The sequence below is a fragment of the Triturus cristatus genome, chromosome 8 (genome assembly GCF_964204655.1).
Source record: "Triturus cristatus chromosome 8, aTriCri1.1, whole genome shotgun sequence".
NCBI lineage: Eukaryota > Metazoa > Chordata > Amphibia > Caudata > Salamandridae > Triturus > Triturus cristatus.
Window position 1 is genome coordinate 830,251,303 of NC_140591.1, and position 27,639 is coordinate 830,278,941.

General features: G+C 44.6%; 1 protein-coding gene across 5 annotated transcripts in view; it reads right to left on the reverse strand.

Annotated features, from left to right (window-relative positions):
- LOC146805136 (F-box-like/WD repeat-containing protein TBL1X) overlaps nt 1-27,639 on the reverse strand; it is a 738,509-nt gene that overhangs the window by 9,001 nt on the left and 701,869 nt on the right. For all 5 annotated transcript variants that reach the window (XM_085622288.1, XM_085622291.1, XM_085622290.1 and 2 more), the window contains 5 exons: nt 25,820-25,941; nt 16,568-16,642; nt 6,758-6,885; nt 3,824-3,989; nt 2,023-2,124 (listed from right to left, as the gene is read on the reverse strand). In XM_085622288.1, the coding sequence (XP_085478414.1) occupies nt 2,023-2,124; nt 3,824-3,989; nt 6,758-6,885; nt 16,568-16,642; nt 25,820-25,941 (593 nt within the window). The remainder of the gene's footprint in view (nt 1-2,022; nt 2,125-3,823; nt 3,990-6,757; nt 6,886-16,567; nt 16,643-25,819; nt 25,942-27,639) is intronic.

Sequence of the window (27,639 nt, forward strand, 5' to 3'; positions counted from 1 at the left end):
TTGGATTTTAGCTAATAAAGAAGATATTTAGAGCACAGGTTTATTCTTTAGCCCACTCCAGCACACTGCAGCTTGACCAATGTCAATGTGCAGACTGTTCTTTTCAAATTATTACTCTGTCTTGATCTGCTTCTGTACAGCACTCTGATACCAGAGCTGACCTAGCCGCATAAAAAAAATAATCAAAAACACATATAGAAATGTAGAGAGGGAGGCCAACCATCTGAATGTGGCACTAACCCAGGTGCACTGCTTCAGCAGGGACCTGGCCAATGTATTTTTAGATTAGATGTTTTTAGTGCACTTAGATGCCATCAATGTCAGCCTGTAATGTGACGTGAAAAGCTCATTCTGAACCACGAGAAACAATAGAGTTTATTTACTCCGATGAAAAAGTACCTGCAGAGAAAAGTGCATGAAATACCCTTTGCTGGATTGATGGTCAATGCATTCGGCTGTGGGAATCAAGGTATTAGAGTCTATCATGCTCAACTTTAAGGATTGGGAAAGTTTTTGTCCAGAGGAGGGACTGAATAAGTCAGCAATTATTGGAAGGCAGATCAATGTACACCACCAGAAGGCATAAAACTTGCCTTCCTTCAGGAATTTCGTCACATAAGAAGAGCATAGAAGACCTTGATTTCGAAGTAGCATCATCTTTGTACCCTGGTTTCCATCTGAAAATAGGAGGAAGAGGTGGCACTTTAAATGGTGCTGGAGCTCCTCACTTTGTGATGACTATTGAAGGCTTCATTTCTATTTCAGCCAGATCTTTAAGAAGCCTTATGGAACATCTAGAACCACACCTCAGTCCTGGTGAGACAATCGCCGACTGCATCAGACAATATGGTCTGAGTATACACCAGGAAATAGTCTCTTCAACACAGGGGAATGCATACTTATTATTGTGGGAATGTGAAAAGGGGCAAAAAGGTCTGAGAGCCCTTACCCTTAGGCGCAATGCAAGGATCTTAATGTTGGAAAGGGGTTTCTGCTGCACCAGTGAGTACTCATGAGTTAAACAGTTGTATCATTGGTAAAGTGTGACATCTCAATAGTAGCAACTCCTCCAAACCCTAGCAGATCAGGAATTTCAAATATTTCTAAATTCAACTTTTTGTATTTAAAGCCATCAATCAAACCCCACCTCTCACACAATTTAATACAAGACTTCACTCATTTCTTTTTCTAGACAGACATCAAACTTCTTCCAAAAAGGTCTGGTTCTGTTAGGTGACACTATTGGGTCACTACGATTCGTTTCATGTTCCTCAGCCCCTTCTTCATTGATATAACTGTGCCCTCTCTTGCTCCTTCTCTTCCAGCAGTTTCTGCAGAAAAGTCCCCCTTCTCCAATTTTACAATGGCCAGAAATACTGGAACCAGCAGCATCAATACATTTTCAACTGCCATGTGTGTCATCATATATTTCTGAACCTTAACAGCTGGAAGGCACAACAAAAAGCTTAAGCAAAACATTGCTTCCACCACCGGTGTTCACAAAAGTGTTTTTTAAATCTAATTATAACATTGAATGTTGAGCGCTACGTTGAAGACAATGGAGTGTTCCAGGCTTCTAACGGCTTGTAGAAGCCTGGAGAGCAACGTTCCAATGTTTTTTTTCCATTTCACAGCCCCCATAACCCGAGAAGATTTAAAACTCCTTGGGCTCAGAGAGGCCTTTTTTTTCTTTTTACAAATTAGAACATTCTGCCCTCTAGAGGCGGAATGATTGAATAGCTTTAGAGCCCTCCATAGCGGGCTCTACTGGCCATTAAAGGCGCACTCCCTTGTTAAAGGCCCTCACTTCGGCTAGGGCCTTTAATGGCTGGTAGAGCCCGCTATGTTGAGCTCTAAGGCTATATTCCGACGGGGTCACATATGTAAAGTAAGACGGCAAATCGTTGTAACTTCTCAGTACATTGGCACCAACGCACATTCAAATAATACATGATCCATTACAACATTTTCTACGAATAATAACGGGAGTCCAGAGAAACAAAAGTGAGCAATAATGGTTACCGAGCCGTCTGATGCGCTTGCTCCCACTTTATCACCTCTAGCGTTCCAGCAAACTTCAAATATTCCTCCAGTGCCTCTGTAGCTGTGTACTAAAGCTCCATTCTAAAAAGAAAGAACAGCTTTAGTCAGTAACTCCTGATTTCACCATGTATTCTTTCATTATTACCTGGTTGACAGCACAAATATGGTGTAGAACATGTTCAAAGGTGCATGGAGAAGAAACTCAAGCGCGGAGGACAAACAACCTTGCTGCACGTCCACTCCTGGAAGGATGACTATTGTTTTACTGTTACAGGAGAAAATGAAACACTCAAGCTCAGTAAAACTTGGTAGTCTCTAATTAGATCTAACAACCACTGGCAAAGCGAACAGGTCCGGTTTTAATGTGGCAACTAATGTAAACACTGGCATTCACAATAGCTGGTTATATTTTTTGCAGCTACAAATACTGTTTATCAATTGAAGCTTGCCCTACTGGACTTTGACATGCTGGAAACTGTAGCAAAAAGGATTGCTTTCTGGATAAAGTGCACATTGATGATAAAGAATTTAACATGACAAAGAGTGTGAGGAGACACAATATAGCGAATCATGCATTACAATTCAAGAACTTTCTAGTTGAGGGGAGGAAATCAACAGACGACCACGAGGTAAAATTAAATAAATAATATTTTTTTTACTCATAGTTTGTAGAAATCCCCCCCGCCGGCACGAAGGCACTGTTTAAGAGAGACCTCCATCCTGATACCCGTTACCCTTCTACACCACCGCTTACCAATAATATTTTACTGTCTCTTACTGTGACAGATTTCGAGCAGCAAAGCTAGCACATTAGGTATGCATTTTGTTTGCTTTGTAGCATGGGTTTGCGACAGACCCCTATTCTAAGTTGAGCACTATGAAGAAAAGATGAAGTAGGAGGGAGCTGAAAGTGGCCTATCATTGTACATACGATTCATAGTACAAAGCAGAAAGTCAAGGGCTCTTCCTTGATTATTTCTGCAATGGAAATTGTTTTAAGCACGCTAGTCTTAGGTATGGCACCACTTTTTAACCTATCTGTGATTAGCACATTTGGAGGTGTGAGACATATGCTGGTTGCAACATTAAAAAGTCAAAAGAAGGTATGCAAATACAGTAAAAACAGTAGCTACTGCAAAAACTTAATTCCTGGAGAGTCATCATTTTGCATCTTATAATTTCATGATCAAGATTATCCTGCTGCTGAATCGATACAAAGTTAATAACCGTGTACCCTCCTGCCTTTACGAAACCACACCCGTTGATCAATGCCTCAAAAGGGGCATAGAGGCAAGGCTTGATCAGAGATTTAATATGAATGACTGCAAATGCAAAACAATACACTACACTACAGTTTCCAGACTGACCATAGAGACAGACATCGAAATCTGAGACTGTTACCGAGCTGGAGTATATTGCAAAGTACAAATTCAGGGTCCACAGGCTCTCTAAGGATGTTCACATGTTTTTAAAAACTGTTCTATACAGGAAATATCCTCCTGCAACCTGAATGTAAAATCAATGTCTTTTATCTTATGTTATGCTGCTTGTCACCTTCAGATGCTTAGTGGTTTGGACCCTATAACAGATCCATGCTGGGGGTGTTAGTTTGAGATGGTGGGATGTTCAGGAAAGGGTCAGAAACTTAGGAGATAGGAAGGGTCACAACTGTGTCTTAAACAGTGTAAGAAGAAAGAGAGTGTACAAAATTGAGAGGAGGGCGAAGGAAAATAGAATAAGTTTTGGCACTGTAATGACGAATGAGCAGTTTTGTTCTTACCTGAGTGTTCCATATATGAACACATTTATCGAATGACCCACTAGCCAGGTACTTCCCATCAGGACTAAACGCAACACTGTAGACTGGCTCTTGATGTTTAGTTAATGTATGGATGCAAACTCCTCGTTCAACATCCCATAGCCGGACTGTGGAATCAAACGAAGCACTAGGAAAGAAACATACATCAGATGGCACACACTGCTGATGTCATGAATGCAACTTTCATTTTCACATGTGATTTTAGGAATTTCTCGAAATTGCGATCATAACTTTTTAAAACAAAACAAAATATGCAGAGTTCACTTTCCATGTGGATTAAAGGAAGGACAGCTTTCTGGTCTACAATGGCCTAATATTTTGTTAGTCTGGCAGTTTTAAGGAAACTAGTTACTTACCTGTAACAATATTGCAGCATGTAACTCTAGACTCACGTGCTGTGCATTATTCCACCATCTAGCTGTTGGGTTTGTACATTTCCTCTACAGTAAAAAAAGGTTTTTGCTGATGTGTCAATCATAGACTAAGTCAGGACGACACACTAGGACCTCAACCGTAAGCTCACGATCATGGTTGGCGTTAGCACTGGTGGCGACTGGTGCCACAATTCTTTTTGGAACCCCTACAACCCATGACCGCCTTCTCGGACTCTCTCACTACCTTGAGGTCAGCCCTCCTCCACAGGTCAGCACCCAGTGCGGCTGCACCAGTCGCACTGCCGTAAAGTCAGCCCTGACCACGATGCCCCACTATGACTTTAATTTTAGATTTTTTTTGCCATTCTCCCACAGCTGATTAGGACATTCCTAAATCATTGAAAAATAATAAAGAAACTCACAACATGTATAGCTAAGGGAACAAAGGTGTTGGCTCTATGAGATGGTGTTGTTGTTGCTGGAAATATGCACAGCAGGTGATCTACAACATAACACGGTGCAGTTTCTCTGATGAAATACGGGTCAATTTAACTTGTTTTTTGTACACATGTACAAGTATAAAAAAGTAAAAATGTACGACTGTGAGTGGGGAGTGGAGCGTGGTGTAACTGTTCACACGAACCATGGTTTTGGATTCCTAAGTATGTTTTTCTCAGGATCTTTGGGTCGGGGAAGGTTAAGTATGTGCAACAGTTGCTAAATTGGGAAGAAGGTTAAATAGTCATCCAAAAATGACAATGATGTTTACGAAAGTACAGGAACCTTCCACACACTATGGTGTCCTGGCTGCAAGCTTGGTGTCACTTTTTACATATTGTGCAATAACCTGCGTGACTTAATGCAGTAATTATGTTTTATGCCTCAACCAGAGAGAAGGAAAATTGAAGAAAAAAACAGAGGAATAGTAAAGATGAAAATAATATAAGAACCTCCTAGCTGAAAGAGAAAGGGGTGGAATTAAGGTGCAAAATTTGAATCTCACAGCTCTGTGAAATGCTTATGTAGGCCACCTGAGTAAGTACCTATGATTACGATTTAACCCCCTGTTTCCTATGTGAATAATGAGACCATTGTTAATTTGTACCACAATGTTCGAGAGAAAACATCACAATACTTAACATCCAACTTGTGCTAATCAGTCCTGTCACATGACCAAGGTAAAGAGAATAAATCAATTTATCTAATACCGAGCAAATACCCACAGTCAATCTGAATCTCATTATAAATGTGCTTCTTACGGGCGAATTATCAACTATCGTTCCTAAGATGTCCTCACCCTCTGGCCTAGACATTCTTGCAACAAGTCTTTGAAGGGATGCCATTAAAATACAGGAAGTGTCTGAAAGAGTCAAAATGTGTCCCAGGCATGAAGTGAGTGTACGACAGAGAAGGAGGGGCTTGTGACAGAAGTGTGTAGCTTCCTTCTGTCCACCTCCAAATTTGTAAACAAGAGGAGTCTGCAGCTGGGCCCACTGAAGAAGATGGCAGACAAAATTAGCTGGGGATTTGGACTTTTAGCATATCGTACCTTTATGTTATTTTGACTTTCTCTTTCCTGCTAATAGTAAAGAGAGATGTTGCATGGAGGAGCCTGGTAAGCGGGGCCAGGCAGATGCAACCACTTTTAAGTATTGCCCAAAGGGAATGTTGTCCAGGCTAAAGGGCTTAGCCTGCAGAGTCAATTTAGTGGGATCTGCTCGTCAATGGGGTCTGACATTATTTCTTCGAGAGATCAGGGGAAGTTTAGACCAAAACATGCTTTGATGAAAAGGCTCCACAGAAGCACTGGGTTTAAGGCGAGCTGTTTATTTGTGCATTTAGTGCAAGCTTGTTGGAGTGGCAGGTAACGGTGTATAAACATATGCCATTGTCCAAACATTTCACAGCAAAGCATTGGTTGAGACAAAAAATATGTATATGTCAACTTTAGTATTTGGCTACATGCCAATGATGTCAGTACAGTGTGGATAAAAGGAATAATTTGAAACAGGATGGCTTGACATCCCCTCCAATGGTTATGGGTGTGACACAATGGCAAACCATTACAGAGAAAGGGTATTCGGCTGGATAGCATTGCATTGCTGCACACGCTTCCAATGTAGGCTATGTAAATCAGTCGGGTGATCCTCAGGTTTTAGGAGGCAGAGTTTGAGACCAGTTACATGGTTTTGCAGAAGACCTTGAGATAAAGGTTTTTGGTGTTAGTGATGCAAATCTCATACTGTAGGTTTCCTCTACTGTTCCAATTCTAATTGTCCAACTTTTTCCAAGATTGTCTTAAACTTAACCTCAAAACAAACTTGCGGCTACACCGAGAAGTGCCAGAAGAGGTCTGATGTTTTTCATCCATAATTAACATGTGTGGTCTAACATTTTGCACTGCTGCAAACCCTGTGTGTACATGATCTTTTATTTATGTGCACTGCTGGTGTAGCTTTGCTGGGGCTAATCAAATATTGTTCAAGTGAATATTATCTAAAACTAGAATCACCTCCTTTACCTTGCTAGCATGATGCCGGAGTTTGGATTGCCAGTCCCAGGGCCTGTAGGACTCCACTTGATTGTATAAATCTCTTTGCTGTGCGCCTGAAGATCATGCACACACGTATCTTGCTTCATACTCCAGATCTGAAAAAACAGCACAGAATAAATTAGCAAAACCCCCTTTTTTCCAGGTTTTCCATAATGTACCGCAGTCAGCAACCACGTATGAAATAAAGTTCAACAATTTCACCAGTCTCAGGACTAAGAAAAACACAAGATGGATGTATATACTTGCTCCAGAGGTTCTTAATCTTTGAGTATTCCTACACTAGCCTTGTTTACCACCGTTTTATCTTTTTAGATCTAGAACCTAAAAGAACAAATAATATACACATCAATCCAGGCATTTCATCAATGGAGCAAACAGGTCATAATTCCTATGCCACGCCCCCTTTTCACAGAAACGAAAGCCCATCGAAAAGCATTGGCTAAAATAATTGTACTTGCAGCATTCATTCAAACCATACCTTAAAGATAGATGAATAAGATCCTGTCTGTACAGCAATCATTCTAGAACAAAGCATCTGCATTTACAGCCTGTATTCATAATACTACATTGCTTGATTGCAATAAGTGATAAACATTAAAGTGGCATGGTATGAAAAGCTTCCCAGCAGCAGGCAAAGGTAAATAGTATAAAGAAACGAGCATTGGCATAGCCAATAGGTCTCGCCTTTGGGACCTTATAAGTGTTTAACCATGCAACAGTTGCATAACAAAATACTTATAAGGTCCCAAACGCGAGACCTATTGGCTATGTCATGCGGCCGCGAAAGTGAAAGTAATCGCGGTCAAGCGTGGCGCGCACATCCACTGTAGCTCTAGGCTGGCCTGGTAGCACTTTTTGGAGCCCTCTCAATAAGTCTCGCGAGACCAGCGCATGCGCTGGGTCAGGCGAGACCTAAAAAATATGGAAAGTGATTACAATGAATGACTGCCATCAGGAATGTTTGTTTTTTACATCTTCCCCTTTATAAAATGCCAAGAAGAAGGCACTCAGGAAATGCACTCTCAAGCAGCGGTAACACTTTCTATATCCCTATATCATTAACTTGCTCGATATCATCCTCTGCCCAGAGACTGTGAATGTTATAATAAGTAAACCAAAACTAAAACACAGTTTAATGTGGATTTGTTTTGATATGAAGCTAAAAAGTCATTTTACCAAAAAGACAAAGCAAGAGGGGGGTTATTTATTGTTTACTGTAATCAACAGAGTAATAGTGAATTATATCAAATCGCTATCATCAAGGTAAAGTAAAGCAGTCTCTCTATCAAATGCAACCTGCTCCACTATTTATTACTCACAGTACACACTGGGCAGTCACAGCACTTCCGTACATAGAGGTGAAGGAAGAAAGGAACTGGAACATACATGTTAGATGCAAAGTAGGACACATCACACATCTTGCTGCAAAACAGCTAATGTGTTAAAGGATCTAACTGCCCATATTATGGGCACATGAAGGATTTTAAATCATGGTACCAAGTGCGAATTGTTTCTTGCTCTCCTAAAAACAAACACTCAAGACCATCACACTGAAAGGCTGGCAGAACGTTCGCCCCGGCAACCGTAGCAGGCTAGATGCCCGATCTGGTTTCCATTTTTATTTCTATATATTCAAGTGCGTGTAGTCAAAATATTGCAAGTATCGTGATGGGCAGAAAGAGACAGGACTGAATTTACCACTGACGGCTTATTCGACAATGTGACACTCTCTGGCATCACCCTGCACGCCCCTACTGCACAACAAGCGGTGTCCCGTAGTACTCTTCACACCTTGTGCTCTCTCTGCTGGACAGCACCCAGCGCCACAATGTACAATACACAGCACATTATCCAGTGCTTCCCTATAATGCACGGTGCCAGAGGCAGGGCCGGACTGGGAACCCAAAGCAGCCCTGGCAAATTTGACCAGACCATAGAGACCGAGCGCAGCTTGCGAGCATGACCCCTGCAAGAGGGGTTGGGGGTGTCTCCCCTAAAAAAAATGTTTGGGGAAAAAAAGGCAAACATAGGCCATTTTACAACACATTCTTCCTTATATATTTAAAAGTATTACCTTTTAAAGCATAGTAAATGGGGAAAGAAGTCCCAGATCTTCAAGCAGCGTACCCCCTGGAGTCATGTCCATGGAGAATAGACTTGGTCCATTCAGCTAGTGAGCAGGATAGTTTGTGGCTAGTGTCAACCGTTCAAAACGGGTGCATCAGGAGCGCTGTTGGAGAATGTCGTGAATCTTGCCTTGGTGGCGTTGCTTGACTCACTGAAGACAGTCTGATTCCCTACTAACTCCTGGAATCTGGGAGTGAAGCAGAGTCAAGTCCATCTCTCACACTTGTCGATGGCTCTTGGATGGGTTGACAAAGGACTGCATGTGGTCTATGCTAGGGCTGTGTGTGGGCCGTGTCTGCAGGACTGCCGGGCAGCTAGTCCCTAGGCTCTCATGCAACTGCAGGGGTACATGGGACACAGTCAGGAGGTGCTCCCCTCACTGGGATCAGGATGCAGACAGGGTGAGCAAGCAGTCGCTGGTCAACTGATTCTTCGGAGTGTCCTTGGCGCTTCTTGCTTGTTGGTATAAGGACGGTGCTGGACTTCACTCTGGTTGATTGATGCTCCTAGTGGAGACACACTAGACAGGGGCTGTCATGATGAGGTTGCCAGTCATTCGTTGACCCTGTACAACAGGTGGGGACAATGTTGATAGTTGTAGGCCTTTTTTCTGGAGTCGTCAACAACTTGGAGTGATGGTGGCCAGGTGCTTACATCCTTTCTTTGTGGAGGCATTTGCATCTTTGAGCCTGGATGCTCTGGGTTGCTGAGCCATCTATTACTGTGTCTGGAAGGTTGCGCTGGGAAACATGGAGCAGTGACTGTTCGCACGTGCAGCTTACTTTTGGTTCTTCTGCTGGGCTGCCACCATCTCATACTCTTTTCACCTCTGTGACTTGCTTGTGTGTTTAGATGCGCTCTGTTAAAAGCTCGAGTCTTCTCGAGTGTACTTTTCAGGCCGGGCAATGTTCCGGGTCTCTGGTCCTGGCTGTGCCTTTGCTTCCCCTCTGCCAGTTAGTAGGCTCTGTGCCTTGTAGCCTGCTGCACCTCTAGCCAGGCCTTGGCCCCTGTTGTGGACTGTGTATGCAGCCTCTAATCAGGGCAAGTAGGGTTTCTATTTGTATTCTCCCAGCCTCTCTGCACACATACCAGAAATGGGGCTCTCTTACTTTGAGGATAAATTGGTGTAGTAACATTACTCACCGGGGGGGCAGCAATGCCCCTTGCAATACTGTCTGTTGGAAGGCTGTAGGTTGGAGGCAGTGTGGAACTTACTTGCGAGAGTGCAGAGCCCAGGGGCGTTTCCTTCCTCACCTGGTTCTCCTGGCGTTGTGGGCTTGTCAGAATGCGCATTCTTGTGGTGAGCTGTGGATGTAGCACTGTCTTTGTGACTGAGCGCCGTTGGCTCAGGGACATGCTGTGAGGTGTGTACGGTAGATCCTTGCTGTGTGCCTCTTCATGCATTGGGCTGAGCGTGCCCAGGTGTCGCTGTCTTGCATGCACCCTGCACAGGCCCGAGCACCCCGCTGACCAGGGATACTCCTGCCCAGGAGAGCGATTGTAGGATGGCCAGCCAGCCTGTGTGCATGACGGGTAGTCTCCTACCTTGCAGAGCCTGGATTCAGCCATTGCTTGCTCCTCACATTCAGTGGTTTTTCGGTGCTGTAGGGTGCCACAGGAAAGAAAAAACAGTCTCCCCTCCTCCCTGAGGATTAACAGATGGCCAACAGGGGGTGCGCACAGCTCTCTCCAATCCTGTCAAGGCTTTTCTTCTGGTTCACACCTTTAGAGCGCTCCTCGCCCGGCTGAGAAAGTGCTGCTTCTGGTCCTTCATATCTCTTTTTTTTTTCTTCTTGCAAGGCACAGGTGCCCTTTAGTGGGCAGTGTCCACCACTGCACTGCACTTTCCCCAACGGGCGTGGTCAGCCCGGAGCTTTTTTTACACGTGCAGTGGGTCGACCTGTGCAGGCAGTCTTTGCTTTATCAGGGCTGGGCATGCTCCTTCGTGCCTCACACTGTGCTGACTGCCTTCAATGCACAGAAGTGGCAGAGTCCACGTATTAGTGCCTGCCGACTCTGCCTGGGATGTCCCTTCCACTGAGCCGCAGATGCAGCTCACTTTTCAACCGCCCGAGTAAGTGAGGACAGGTAGGGGGGGTGAAACACTGTGACAGCAAGCCAGCATAACCTAGGAGCGGCTTCACAGTGGTGCGGCATCTCAACATCCTTTTTTCCCTCAAAGCCTCCCAGCATAGTACTGCTCACCTCCGTCTCCTCTGGGTGCCCAGCCTGAAGACCCAGGCCAAGGCTCACACTTTATCACACTTGGCATGGCTAACCAGCAGAGTGGTCACACTGGGCAGATGGCAGCTGGAGCAGTGGGGTGTGGGAGATCAACAGTCTCTTCCTCTCCCTAGACTAGGACACAGGGCCCTATGCATCATTACTGGAAATAGCAATTACCTAATTGCAATTCTCTGCAAATTGCAATTCGGCAATCGCTATTCCTAATGTATGAAACTCCATGAGTTTCATTTAGCAGCTACTGGCTCGCAAAATGACCTACCCCATAAATAATAATTAGAAAGGTTGCCATTTGCTACCCATTAGGAACCGCACAAATCACAGGGATAGTGGCCTGCTAGGGTCAGCAGACAACCATGTCCATAATTGCCTTAAATAAATCACAATTTTTTTTTTTTTTTTTTTTTTTTTTTTTAAATGCAGCCCATTTTCCTTCAAGGATTGCATTTAAAAAAAGAAAAATGAAAAGTTCTTTTTTCATTTTTGAAGAGCAGGCAGTGGTACGTGGAACTACTGCCTGCTCTGAAAAAATGTTTTCGCTACCATACCCAAAAGGCGACCTTTCCATTTGAGAATGGGTTACCACCTACTTGAAGTAGGTGGTAAAATGCAAATGTTTTGAGACCGCATTTCGGTCGCAAAACATTCTTACATACCGCTGTGATTTGATATTAGGAAAGGACGAATCGTATTGTATTTGCAATTCCAAATTGTGATTCGGTAACATTACCGAATCGCAAATAGGAATTCCTGCATACTGAAATGCATTTTACCTGTCGCCTACGTCTTGATTGTGACCGGTAAAATGCATGATACATATGACCTACAGTTCCTTGCCTTTACCCCTTCATGGCCTGATGGAAAACACTGCATGATTGGGATGTGGCAACAGTCCTGATCTAGCCCTCCTTCTCACTCGGGGCACTTTTCACTGTGGCAGCGTAGCAGGTGGGGTCAGATTCTCTTGTCGCCAATGTAATATTGTTGAGTTCTAGGTCCACATAGAAATGTAAAGACAATACAGACACTGCATATGTGGTTACTGCAACTGGATACGAGCACTTGCATCTGAACTCAACTATTAATAGGGTCACATGACTGGTGATGCCTTCGTTAAAAGGTCCGGAGTAGGTGTAAGCACTGGCCCAAGGGTGAGTCTGCTACATGGCATATCCCGCAGGACGCTAAAGCTGTATCTCTATCAGTAATCTTTCAAGTATTTTTTTGATTCATTGTTGGAGAACTATATATATGCATCACGTTACTTACGTAATAATTTAGATAACCTGTTAATATAAGCAGTTCACAATTACTGTACGTCTATAATCTTCTAAATAAACATTACCTAAAGGTAAAAACAAAATGTACAGTCCCATAGTGAACAAATAAAATAAATTCTGTTACTTGGTTTAAATGAAGATGCACATTTTAAATATCACCACTGGAGGGCAGCAAAGTCATACAATCACCACTGGAAAACAGCAAAGTCATACAGACATGACTCTTTACGTTTCAGCGGAAATACTTTCGAACTTGGCACAAACCTCAAAATTTATAGCAGTGGCACTTGCTTCATTTTCACGTGCAAACAACCTCTGCTGTGTGATTTTTTCCCCTTAGGACCGGAAAGAGGGGCAATCTATCTAAGGTGATATTAGATTTGTATACAAGGCAAAGCAGCTTCCACGAGCTGTGAAATTTGTAATATATCAATTACAGGGTAATATGACCAATTAATAGCAGTTTCCAATTATAAAGTATTAAAATAAGGAAATAAGAAGGATCATTACTGTTAACAAATTAACCATTAGATAGCGTTGATGTAAACTTAACTGAATTACAAACCATAGATTTGATAAATGTTGAAATAAATACTAAAGCGATTGGAAAAGCCAATCTTGTTTTCTTAATAGGGTTTTTGACTAAACAGCACAAAACTTTCCAAAGGAAAAAAAAAAGGTTATTTATTTGGGTTCAGCAAGGCGGGTTATATACAGATTCGTCGGGGGCTGACGGTAATGTAAAAAATATGTATATATATTATTTCCCATTTTAACTCCCATTGGAATCTTTGCTACAGGAAAAAAACATCTGAAAGGAATTACACCAAACTTGGCATGAAAGCAGAACTTTACACGAGTGCTGGGTTTGGTGTAAATGTTCTCACTACATTAAGAAATTAGGTTTACAAAAATGTTTCAGAGGGGCTTGAAAGTTAGAAAAAGTTAGCAATACCTGGCTGATTTGTCTGTGGACGATCCATGAACCTAGGTTCACCGACCTTCCCTGGACTAAATTAAAAAAATAAACACATCTGATTGGATGAGGGAGCTTGTCTTCTAATATGTATTTTGGGTCTGTGGACCCAAAGCTCTATGATTGGCTAGCCACCACAGAGAAATATGTTTTGTGGCTGCTATAAGAGGACGAAGTCCCCTGTCCTGCAAAAATAAATAAATCTTAAGTGGCCAGCGGTAGTATCCCCCAAAAACCTGCCTCGGATGAACAGACCTGTGATTATTTATCAATTTAGGTAAGGCAGAACTACTAACTTTGTCAAAGGGTCAGACCACCAAAATATAAACACTGGGCCTTTTGGCTTTATGAAGGGCTGAGGATATCCTGACCCTTCATATCAGGATAAAGCACCTTTACTGTCTTTCTCAAAAAAAGGATCACTAATGAAAATGAAATGTATTTTATTGATTCACACAGTGCAATGTTTAATAAACATAAGTGTCATAAAAAATGTAATTAAGTTGAATGGCTCCGGGAGGGAGGCTGTGCGCCCTCTTTCCATTTTGAAAGGTGTGGCCCCAGGGGATGAGAGGACCACGCATAACCCTTCCCTTTATGATAATGTCGGCCCCGGACGATGGGGCTGACGGGGACTCTTACAGGATAGGGGAGGGGGCCTCCCCTTTAAGTTGCATTCGGCCCTGGGGGACGGATTCCCCATGGCCTTTCCAGGCTCGAGGAGGGAGGCCAGGTGCCTACCTACACTATATTATAATGTAGGTCCTGGGGTATAAACGTCAACGTTTTTTCAGTTAAATTATATATAGTTTGAATGAGTGATGAGTGACACTCCATGGGAGAATGGTATTATATAGCAATTCACACTCTATGCACCGGCATATATGGTGTATGCCTCTACATTTCTTTACATGCATTAAACAATATTTTTTCTAACAAAACCAGGATAAAGGAGGTCACATTTGTGAAGTAAGGAGAGATCATCTGAAGCCTTGCGAGTATTAGGAGAGTTGTTTCCCTGTGTAAAGTCATTGCAATTTGCAATCTGTCAGGCAGTAAATAGTATTTTCCTTTTTTGTCATCTGCATGAAACGTAAGCTTTGCACTGTGCCAATAAATCTGTTAATGTATTTTCATTAGTACAGCTTCTCAAAATAGTGTCTTATTGGCCACATTAATTTCACTCCCATAGTATATATGTGTATGTATATGTATGTATACGGAGTTGTCCTTGCCATGATACGGCACACTTTGAAAGCAATTTGGGCCGCGGTGTTTTTATGTTGACTAACTGGTGACGCATGGTGTTAGATCAATGGGGGTTCGCTACCCCACCGCGGAATGCTGTTGAAAGGGGCAGTGGGCGCTTCAGAAAGAACTTTGGGCCACTGCACTTACATTTACTTCTGTAGGTACCAGTACGTTTAAATGATTGTATTTTGTTTATCTTCAACACTTTCACGTGTGCTTGTTGAAATGCTGTTCTAATCGTAGACTATGCCAACCCGGCTACGCGACAGCTTCTGTAGCATGTTTTGTTATGACCACCAACCTAATTTTTTGTATTAAAAACTTGATCATTCATGCAGTCAAGGTGTGAGTTGAATATTTCAGGCAGCAGCTGCACAGCCTCTAACTTATGCATTCAAAAGTATATTGTGGCCTCGCCACAACAATGAGGAGCCGTGATGCGCTGACATCACTGTGAAGCACTCAAATAACAGAACAGTCACCCTTTCAAGCCAAAAGGGACAGGTAGGGTCTACCAAGGACTAAAAGTTTCCCTTCTGTGCTGTTGCAATCTGTATGGAACCCACACTTCTATCCCTACAACCCAGTAAGAATGCATCAAACAAATTTACATCAAACCAAAATATTACTGTCTCTCCTATAACCCCTTCGCTGCTGCGGACATTCCGCTGCAGCGCTGGGGGGGGCAGGGGGGCAGCGCCGCGGGCCTGTGCTCATGACGGAGCCGCTCCGTCATGAGCCACAGTTGAGCTGTGCTCATGACGGAACGGTTCCGTCATGACTCCGCCCATTTGCGTTGTCGCCCCGCACAGGCGGGGAAACAGCGCCGCGTAGGCGGAGCGGCCGCCAACGGGAGTGTCATGACGGAACCGTTCCGTCATGAGCACACGCCAACCGTGGCTCATGACGGAACGGTTCCGTCATGAGCAGGGAAGGGGTTAAAAAAAGTTCTGTCAGCTCAATATATTGCCCAATGCGTTTCAAACTTAAATTAGTTCTTGATCACAGGCAAGCAACAGCGTGAATAATTAAAGCAGGTTGCTGGTTACTTCCTTTTAATGGCTCAATTACCCACAGGTGAGTTTGTCATATACACCACATCGCACCATTGGACAAGTAGCCCATTGTTATAATAAACACACAATGCCACTCCAATAGTCAATAACATTTAAATAGCGTGCAGGGGTCATCAGTGATATCATTTGAGATGTCATCAGTGATGTCATCAGTGATGTCACTGACGATGTCATGAATGATGTAATATGTGACACCATCAGCAGTGCATTGCGGGCGCGCGAGTTATAGTTAGCAGAACTAACTATAACGGAGGAATTTCTATGGTTTTGTACGAGTGAAATGTCCAGCCAACTAGAACACCCCTGAAACCTATGTTTTTTCTGTGAATTTCTAAGGTTTTTTAAATGCTAATTTCTAACTATAACGTCTCTGAAACCTATGGTTTTTTCAGTGAATATATAGAACTCTCAAATTCAATTCTAAATGTATGCATCACGCTGTCATGTTTGCATTCATCATCTCATTTATACTCTCCTCCTTATTGCCTCTGATCATCCCAGTGTCCTAACACATCGCATACCAAATAAAGACAATAGCACAACTAATAACATTCAATCACCAATTTATGCTTAATTTATTTATTTATTTTTAAACTAGTTCTATCAAAATATCTGTCACTATGAAGAAACCTAGGGCAATAGTAACTTAAGCAATGGCAGACAGGAAGGAGAGGGGGGAACTTCACTGGAAAGGATGAACTGAACTGCAAAAACTACACAAAATAAAGATATCAACATACTTTAGAGATGTACAGATATGAAACCCATGCTCGTCCACAAAGGAAAGAAAAATCACAATCGCGCCACAAGGCTCAATATTCACCTTTAATGTCATGTCGTCCGAGCAGGATGCCAGCAGCATGCCAGAGGGGTCCCACTTGATTGCATTTACCTCATTCTGAAACAATAATAAGTCTGTTTACACACAAACGAGGCCTCTAAACGACATGTAATATTGCAGGTAACCACAAGAGGGTGCAAGGGGCACATTTTTGACTGCACTACATTTTAGAGAAACATGGAGTCGGCGTTTCTGTAACTGTAACTCTGCTTTCAATTCAGCCCCGAGCGACTCTCGTCAGTCATTCACCAGTCACATAAATAAACCAAACATATGATCCGACGGTATAAATTATATTGTGTGGGCACGGGGTAACCTGCAACGGCAGCAGGCTGGGTGAGGCGGGGATGGAAGTGCGTAGGCAGTGGGCACACACGAGGCAGAAACTCCGTCTGACACGAGTTTTTTATTTTATTTATTCCATTGTCACTATTTACGACTCTGATGGTGCATTTAGAATTGTTCAAATTCACACATGAGATAATAGTAGCAAGTACTCGGTATTTTAACAGTGTTAACACATTCGGTGTGCTACCATCACGTGTAATTAATTACACGTGCAAGTAAAGCGACAGAGAAAAAAACATGGTTGCCAACATAACAGCACAAGCCATATATTTATAAAACAGAAAATCCAGCACATAATGGGAAAACAACTTTTATATTGCAAAATATACAACCTAGGAATATTCTTTTGAGTTTAATAATTTGTTTAAAATTTTGAAAATTCATCTCTAAGTGATAAAGATAATCAGCACCTCAATATATTTCTCAGGTAAGCCAGAAACAATATACATAGGTGAGTGGGAATAGGTACAGTGCATATTCAAGTAGGATCTGATTCAGAGCTCGTGACAGTTAAAGTTCACGTGTATGGAGCACACATCTGTAAGTTTATTAGAATAGAAGTCAGTCTTCTGGGGCCACAGCTCTCAAGTTACTGTTCAGGGCAGTGGTTCTTAACCTTTTGACTTCTGGACCCCACTTAAACACTACTGGAATAAGGGGACCCCTCACTGAATCATTATTGGAATCTAGGAATCACATCTTAAGCAATTTTGATGATCTGACCCATAAAACAATACACAAAATTATGGAAACAAGCAGTCATCAAACAAATGATTAAATATTTTATTCAAATATATAGATTAAAAAAAATCAACATTTTAATTTTACTGGAAAGGTTGAAGCTTTCCTAAATTCAATTTCAACTGAGGTCGGCCATCACCCATATCATATTCTGTTTTATGCACTTGCACTGCTCCCACAAATCAATCTGAGGATCCAAACGTAATTTTTAGGCTCCAATTTCTAAATCCTTCATATATACTGAATGTTTCAACATTTTGCTTCTTTATTTATACTTTATTCATCTGTTAATACTATTTATTTTGTGAGCAGTCGCAGACCGCCATAGTTGGCATCGTGGACCCACAGGACACTGGAAACAGGTCAAGAACCGCTACTGTACGGGATCGGGCTCTGCCAGCATGGTTTTGCTCTTCTGTGTGAAGCACATTGTGTTCGACCACTGCAAAGAGAGGGCGGATTCAATCTTTCCAGTGGGTGGCGTTCGCTTATAATCATTGACAATGTTGGAAATGTTGTAACACATTGATGGGGAGGCGGATCTTTGTCAGTTGGATACCAGATCTTAGATTATTTTCAGAAAAATGCACAGATGGCACATAGATACAGGATGTAAATGTAACTTTTCTTTGTCTGATGCTCAATAAAGATATGTTTAAAAAAAAAAAAAAAAAAAAGGAGGTTTTATCTTTGGGTCTACTGAGATGATTCTTCAGGTGTGGGAACAAGAGAAGGCCTTTAAATGAAATTCCTTTGTTTGTTAGAATGATGGATGTAATGTCCTTATAGACTTGGCACCAAAAGGTGGCTAATTTGGGGCAAAAGAACATGTGTTTACTGTTAGCAATTTCATCTTGGCAGTGCCAGCTGTGGTCCTTCTTAATGAAAACTAGCTTTGAAAAGTTTACTGGGGGACCATGGTACGCTGCGCTGGGACAGTCTGTGTTAAGAGTCCGATTCAAAATTAGTTCATTTCTTGGTACACAGAGTGTTAAGTGATGTAGCACTTAATACAAGGTGTCTTATTTAGTCGGGATGGAAAAGGTGGTTCTTTTTTTTCCTCAACAAATTGTATTAGTTTTTAAAGGTACAAAATGGGCGAAGCACAACAAGTACATTACATATAGTGTAAAAGACATAGTGTACCTGATTTTATAGTTCCATAACAACTTGGCCTGTAGAACACCAGGCCGGATAATTTACAAACTACATCGAAACCCTGCTAATTGTTCGTAATTGCGTATGTTTAAAGCGTGTCTTTCAACTATCAATTTTATCTGTCTATGGTGCGCTACTATCTCTCATATGTTATCTAGGGGGATTATGGAAAGTCTGAATGGGGCAAGAGGGGTAGGTCGATGCCCCATTATCAATCAATCAATCAATCACATAATTTGTAAAGCGCACTACATACCCGGTAGGGTTTCAAGACGCTGGGGGGGGATGCTGTTACTGGTCGAAGAGCCAGGTCTTGAGTTGTCTCCTGAAAGTCAGCAGGTCTTCGGTTTGTCGCAGGTCGAGGGGGAGGGTGTTCCAGGTCTTGGCGGCGCGATGGGAGAAGGACCTTCCTCCGGAAGTGGTTCTCCGGATGCGTGGGACCGCGGCCAGGGCGTGGTCAGCGGAGCGGAGATTCCTGTTGGGTACGTAGAAGGAGAGTCGACTGTTGAGTTAGGCTGGGCCGGGTTTTGTGGAGTGCTTTGTGTGCGTGGATCAGGAGCTTGAAGGAGATTCTTTTGTCGACGGGGAGACAGTGCAGGTTCCTCTGGTGGGGGGTGATGTGGTCGCGGCGTGGGACGTCGAGGATCAGGCGTGCGGAGACATTCTGGATTCTCTGTAGTCTGCGGATGAGCTTGGACGGGGCTCCGGCGTAGAGGGCGTTTCCGTAGTCGAGTCTGCTGCTCACTAGGGCCTGGGTGATTGTTTTCCTTGTGTTGGTCGGAATCCATCTGTAGATTTTGCGGAGCATGCGGAGGGTGTTGAAACAGGTGGAGGAGACTGCGTTGACTTGTTTGGTCATGGAGAGTTTTGAGTCGAGGATGATTCCCAGGTTGCGTGCGTGGTCGGTGGGGGCCGGGGGGGACCCCAGTGACTTGGACCACCAGGAGTCGTCCCATGTGGAGGGGTTGGATCCGAGGATGAGGATTTCCGTCTTGTCTGTGTTCAGTTTGAGGCGGCTGTCCTCCATCCAGTCGGCGACAGCCTTCATTCCCTGGTGGAGGTTGGATTTGGCGGTGAGGGGGTCCTTTGTGAGGGAGAGGATCAGCTGAGTGTCGTCGGCGTAGGAGATTATGTTGAGGTTGTGCTGTCGGGAGATGCGTGCTAGTGGTGCCATGTAGACGTTGAATAGCGTCGGGCTGAGGGAGGATCCTTGAGGGACGCCAAAGATGACCTCGGAGGCCTCGGACCGGAACAGGGGAGGCGGACTCTCTGCGTTCTGCCGGAGAGGAAGGAGGTGGTCCAGTCCAGGGCTTTGTTACGGATCCCTGCGTCGTGGAGGCGTGTGCGTAGTGTGTGGTGGCAGACGGTGTCGAAGGCGGCGGAGTGGTCCAGGAGGATGAGGGCCACCGTCTCGCCGTTGTCCAGCAGGATCCTGATGTCGTCTGTGGCGGAGATGAGGGCGGTCTCGGTGCTGTGGTTGCTGCGGAATCCTGATTGGGACGGGTCTAGGATGTTGTTGTCTTCGAGGTGCTGGGTGAGCTGGGTATTTACTATCTTCTCGATGACCTTAGCTGGGAATGGAAGCAAGGAGATGGGCCGGAAGTTCTTGAGGTCGCTCGGGTCCGCCTTGGGTTTCTTCAGTAGGGCGTTGATCTCTGCGTGCTTCCAGATCGCAGGGAAGGTGGCGGTCTCGAAGGAGAGGTTGATGATTTTCTGCAGGTGGGGAGCGATGGACTTGCTGGCTTTATTGAAGATGTGGTGCGGGAGAGGGTCCGATGGGGATCCGGAGTGGACTGTTCCCATGGTCTTGATTGTGTCCTCGATGCTCACGTTGGCCCAGGTTGTCCGGGTGTTGTGGGTGGTGGGGTGCAGTGGGTTCGGTGCGGTGTGGTCAGTAGGGGTCGTCCGGGGTCTGAAGCTGTCATGGCCGTCGGTGATTTTCCGGTGAAAGAAGGTGTTGAGGGAGTCGCACAGGGCTTGCGATGGTGGGATGTCTTTGGCGTTGGAGCTTGGGGTGGAGAGTTCCTTCACGATGGTGAAGAGCTCCTTGCTGTTGTGTGCGTTGTTGTCAATCCGGTCCGTGAAGGAGGTTCTTTTGGCAGTCCTGATGAGGTGGTGGTGGTTGCGGATGGTGTCTTTATGGGCAGTGCGGCTGTCTGGCTTCTTTTCATTGTGCCATATGTTTTCCAGTTTTCGGCAGGTGTGTTTGGAGTTGAGAAGTTCCGGGGTGAACCAGCTGACTCTTCTGCTGGTGTCTGTGTTGGTGGGGTTTTTCAGTGGAGCGACGGTGTTGGCGCAGTCTTTCATCCAGCGTTCGAGGACGAGTGCCCCTTCATCCGGGTTGGTTGGGGTCGTCGGGGGATTGAGTGCGAGGTTTGTCTGTAGTTGTTCTTCAGTGATTTTACCCCAGCGGCGGCTGGGGGTCTGTAGGGTGCGGTGGTGTACGGGTGGTTTTCGGAAGGAGAAGTGAATGCAGTGGTGGTCTGTCCAGGTGAGTTCGGAGGTGTGGCTGAAGGTGACGTGGGGGCTTGAGGAGAAGATGACATCTAGCGTGTGGCCGGTGTTGTGGGTCGGCGTCGTGACGAGCTGTTTCAGTCCGAGGTTGGCGAGATTGTCGATCAGGGTGGAGGAGTTGTTGTTGTTCTCCAGGTGAAAGTTCAGGTCTCCGAGGAGGATGTAGTTGGTGGAGGTTAGTGCGTGTGTGCTGATGAGGTCGGCGATGGAGTCGCAGAATTGAGGCCGGGGTCCTGGAGGCCTGTAGACGAGGGTACTTCTTAAGGTGGTCTTTGGGTACGTGTGGATCTGGAAGTGCAGGTGTTCGGCGGTGCTGAGGGTGTCGTTGGTGTTTGTTGAGATCTTGATGGTGTTTTTACGGACGATGGCGATTCCTCCTCCGGCCTTGTTGATGCGGTCTCTGCGGGTGATCTTGTACCCGTCTGGGATGGCTATGGCGATGTCAGGCGAGGAGGCTTCATTCATCCAGGTCTCGGTCAGGAAGGCGACGTCCGGTGATGTGGTGTCGAGTAGGTCCCAGAGTTCGACGACGTGTTTGTGTGCGGAGCGGGTGTTGATCAGGATGCATCTAAGCTGGTTGGCTTCCGTTGTGGTGGGTGTCTTGGTGCTTTCGTGGCAGGAGAAGCTGCAGTTCCGGCAGGTGAAGGGGCCGTGGGTGCGCCTTGGGGCGGCCTTGCAGCAGGTGTAGGTCCTTCCTGGGTTGAGAGCGATGAGGGTGTTGGCGTCGTAGCGGGGGCGGACATCGGGACTGCTGCGGGGGCCAGGGGTTCTGGCGCTGGGCGCGGACCAGGCGCGGACGGGCGCAGGCAGGCTTGCCTTAGGCGCGCCTTCAGTGCCCCAGCGGCGTGGCCGCACAGCGGCCGCCATATATGGGGAGGTGGGGAGGGAGGAGCAGCTGGGTGGCGAGGGACAGGTTGACGAATAGGAGCGGAGGGGGCGGGTCCACAGGGGAGGCAGCGGCGGGGACGGGGGATCGGAGACCAGGGCACAGAAAAGAAAGTGTACAATTCGGGTCACAGAGGCACAAAAGTCAGCGCGAAGGACGGCAAGGGGTACAGAATATAAAGGGGCACAAAGCACAGAACAGATACAGGCACAAAGTTCACGGGGGCACAGAATCAGTGCAAGGGTAAAGAGGACGGCGAGGGGTACAGAATAAAAGGGGCACAGAGCAAAGCAGCGAGCGGGGGGCAGGGGGCACAGACAGAAACAGGCAAAACAACAGGCGGCAGCGAGACCGTACCTAAGGCCACCACTGGTCACCAGGGATGAGGCGCAGGTGGAGCCTGCGGGTGGTGGAGGGCCTCGATTACTCCGGCGGCAGCAGCGACAGCGGGGGTGCAGGCGGAGCTGCAGCGGGGGGGGAAGGGAGCGACCTACCAGAAGGTCAAGGGTCGCCCAGCGGGACCAAATCTTCCTGTGCTTCTGTGGGCATCCCTGTGCTTAAAAGACTACAATTTTGGCACCCATCTATTGCCTTTTTCCATCCCCCTAAACTCGGCTGGGAGGTCATTTTCCATTTCTGGGCTATGTCCTTTTTAGCTAGAGTTAGTCCCAAAAACAGGGGGTGCTGCGTATAACGGTTTCCTCCGATCTCCTCTGTGCTATGGAGGAGCAACAGTCTGGGGTCAAGTGGGATGGTCCAGGCCAGCACCTGGCCCAGGCAGGATGTCACCTTCTTCCAGAGGAATAGGTGTTTCTGATATTCTTTATTCTGTAGATTTTGAAGGAGCAGGTTCGTTGGTTGATCGAATTGAAGGTAAGAATTTGCAGGACGTGCTGTCTTTAAATCTTGTTGAAAATAACGTTCTAGGATTCACTGAAGGAATTATTTTATGCTGTTTCATTTTTTCTGAATTTTCCAAGTTGAAGCATAGTTTTTATGCTGTCAGGTAGCCCCGCCATGAGAGGTGGAGAAGAGACGAACTTAGGTTTTACTTTTCATTTCTTTTAATACTTTCTTTTGATTAAGGTCAAGGGAGTAATATATTTATACAATGAAAATGCGGTTTCTAGGTATGTTATCTGCTCCACGCATGCATTTTGCAAACTACCCCTCTAGACATCAGGTGTTTACCACATTAGGCGAGCCTCGGGGTGCCCTCAGCTAAAACACCGTTCCTGGTCCAATGTAGATACAAAGAAGTTCAACAACTGGTTGACTACAGAAAAATTTAGTACATTGATTAAGAATTAGTCATAGAAACTTTGTGCAGAATGCACACACCAACCAGGGGTAGACCTAGTAAGGCTTTGGCATAACCAGAATCTGAGACAACAGAAAAGAGCTTTAAATAGGAGTTTAAGAAAAATTATGACTCAAAATAACACAAATCTCCAAGTCTGGTTACCCAGAAAATGCTGGGAATCACTTCCACCACACAACTGAGTTTAGTCATTCCATCCCTGAGTGAAGCTGGGTTGCTCATAATGAGCTCCTAAATGTTGATGCTGTACATTCACCATCAAGCAGGTATTGTTGTGGGGTGGTGAGGGCAGAGAAGGTAATGACTGGCGGGGACATTTGTGGTGAAAGCATGAAGAGTTGATGGTCAGATCCCACTTCAAGTGAAAAAAATGAATTGAAATGAATTATTGCCCAATAACAAGCTGATTCTCTCTTTCTACAACAGAGTGGTTGATCTGTGCACTTTTAAGAGATCTGGACTCACATGCAATCTCTTTTTCCTTGCCATCTACCCACTGACTTCAGGTGGCCCACAGTCCTACTGAACTGGTATCTGTTGCTAATATGGACCTTTCACAGCAGCCTAACTGCTCCAACTGTCATATAGAACTCCTGATCCACAGAGTTCTTAGGGAGACAGTACAATGGCATGTAGGGTGGAACAAGCCAATCTATTATCATAAATAATAATAATGCTGAATGGAATTTAGCACATCTTCCACTAACACATCTCATGTACCAATTAGATTATGTGCAGCTTGTACAGTTTTACTCAACACATACTATCACAACAAGAGTGCTGTTCATACTTGGGTATCAATGTACATGCAGAGTAGAGTGAAGGGAAGGCCTTCCTCGCGGTAGGTAATAGCGACAGCAGTCTTCGTGTGATAGGTTCAGACCTTTAACTCTTCAGTCCTGCCTGGTGGACTTTAATTGCCAGCATCCTTCTATTTCATTCCAGTACAATTCAGAAAAAAATGCATTTCAACTAAACATAAATTTAATTGAAAAAACATTTTGCTTGGATGATGCCTCAGTTAGGTAGGGTAAGCTTTTATCCTCTGGTTCTTGCTTTAGTAGTATTTGGACATGGGTATCAGGCATAACTAATAATCTCGGATGAAGATCTTAATATGCAAGATCATCATAGGTTGACTTAGTAGATGAATGAGACGTGGGTGTAAGCGAGAAACCAGATGTAAACACAAACGTTACTCTTTGCCAGACCTTCCACATTTCAACTTACTTCTGTGAATATATGGTGGGTTATTAAACAATCAAAAAGGGATAACAAAAATTTGGCATCCACAACAGGGGTAGAATAATCTTGAACATGTCTTTAACAAGAACTGGAACTGACAGCTCCTCCACCCCATAAGCAAATCCAATAGAAAAGAAAAATCAAATAGAAGATGGCGACGGCACCAATGCCCATATCAACACTTTTCGATACAGATACAAAATGGCATGCACATTCACAGCATGTGAATCTATAACAGACTTGTGCTTTAAAAACAGTAACAAGTAAATCTAGAACCCACAAACAGCCAAAGGTTATTGCTGACCTGCCAACATAGAAAAGAAATCCCACTGAGGGAGGAAAGGGTGGGGTCTGCAGGATGGGAGGCCGGTCCTTGAGCCCATTACTCTCAAGCCTTGAGGGGGCTTGGTAGGAGCCAGGGGCATGGGAGGCATGATCCTTGTGACAATCACTTCCACAGCGCCACTCTACCCTCAGCCTTAACCCCAGCCCCCATCCAAAAAAGACAAATGTTTCCAAGGCTGCTACTGTCTTCGACACCAGAGCTGTAAACCCACTCAGCGCAGGGGTTCCAGCTCACATGTCCCACTGTGTAGTATCAGCTCTTCATCAGCAGACCATTTGAACCAAGATGATAACATACAACACGCGGTCACATCATGGGAGATCGCAGGCCAGTGTTTGGGCACGCAGATAAACGGGCAAACTTCAAATGATTAGAGGAGTGCATCTGTCTTGACTCTACAGAAAGCCGTATGGCTGACAATACTTTGCCAGTGTTCACACGAGAGCCCACCAGTGACTTTCTTTACGCCACTTTACAGCGACTGCATGAACCGCTCAACAAAGAAAAAATGAGTCACTTGCATAAAATACATTTTAGAGTGAACCTGGGTTTGATGTGAAGTGCAAGGCCTTTATGCTCAACATGCATGCATTGTGACAGGAAGCGGGCACATCTGAGCTGATTCAAAAGCTAGTCACGCTCTCCAACTGGATAGAACCAGCCTGGGTCACTTACTGTGTGTCCTTGAAATGTTTTCACTGGGCGGTCAGCCCCGAGCCGGCACACATGGATGCACATGTCAGTACTGCAGGATGCGAAGGTAGTGTTGTTCTGCCAGTCCACGTCCAGGGCCGGGGCTGTAAGAGCAAGATCAGCCGGGGATCCCCCCAGGTTACAAACCTTGTTTACCTGCGTACACCACAGCCTTAAACTAGGCCACTGTCTGGAAATGAAATCTTTTCAGCAAATCAAATGATAACATATTTTATTAACACAGGTGTTGTGAGAAGGAAACAGCACAGTAGAAAACTGTTTCCTGAAGAAATTTTAACTGACCAATTTAACTGGAATCTCTGCAGGTGCAGTCCCTTATGAACAATCAGCTGGTTCTTGCTCTCAGTGCCATGCAACACTTTGTTGTCATTGTTGTCATTGAACTGTACGCTTGGAAATCTATACAAAGCATGAACCTACCTGTAAAGCAACTGGGTGGGGATCTGGGGAGGAGCACAAATGAGTGGAGGGTTACACTGGTGAGGAGGTGCTTGAAAACGACAGTCACCACTTCCTTTCAGAAGTTCCTCCCTGCCTTATGGTGGCTCAGGAGTTACAGATAGAATGTCAAGTCTGGGGTCGGGGGGGGGGCGGCTGGGTGGTTGGGGATACCACTGCGCAGATCCAATATATGTTTCAAGAAATCTCAAAAACAACCTATACCTACTATACGGACTGGGATTACCATAACTTGCTCATTTCAGGAACCTAGCCAGCTCTCCTGTGCACAGAAATCCCTTAATGGAAAACCCACCTCACTAGTAAAGTCTGGCCTGGTTTATGTTACAATATCTCATCCCTAAGCTAGAAAGACAACTTAATCATTCATTGTAGTTCAATACACAATTATTGCATAGAATTTACAGGCTTAGTTACAGCATGGCAGAAAGGTTACTCTGTAAAAAACTAGGTGAATTTTGTCTCTTCTGTAATTTATAGTCACTAGTACTCTAAACAAAGAGGACAGGACATCCACTATGTAACCCCTCGACATGGTAAAGCCTTCCCACTAATTCTGATGCTTAAAAGTAGATACCTGCAAAAAAGTTCTGGGAACTAGAACTTAACGCTTTGGTTGGTTGATATGGTTTGATCAACAATTTCAAGTATCCTGGTGAACTGTGACACAAGCCAAACCTTTCAATTTGTTTCCAACCCCTTCAGTCGGTGCAGATCTTTCAGAATCTGGTATATGTGACATCTCTGAGGAATATCTTTGACAGCCAAAGCTGGTGTGTCATGAATCTGTAGCTCATTAAAATTCTGCCAAGAGGTCCCAAGAATAATGGCATTTATATAATTTCTTTTGCACACATTATTTGATTAGCAATAATACAATTTTCAGATCCTGACAGAACTATGAAGACCTTTTTAGAAGGTTTAGATGATAATTAGATGAATAAATAATTGAGTTTACCTGCTAATTGAGGGACATCCATCCACCTAAGAAAATATCCAAAGTGTTGCTCTTGCCCTTCGGAGGAATTTTTTTTTCTCCTTCCCTAAACATGCAGCAGTTGACTTTAAAACATTTAAAGGGAATGGTCATCTCTATCAAACAGTAAATATTTCACTTGTAGCTGAGCAAATTGGTGTTTGTCCAAGTTTGTATTTGTTGTAATGTTTATTTGATAAATGTAATATCCTTCTTGATACTGTCGGTCAGTGGAAAGTCCACCTCTATGTCAAGATTGCCCAAGCAACCTTAATAGGGCATGAAGGGGCATAACACATATTTCAAAGAAGACAGAGGACAAACAACATGGCTGAGAATCTCCCAA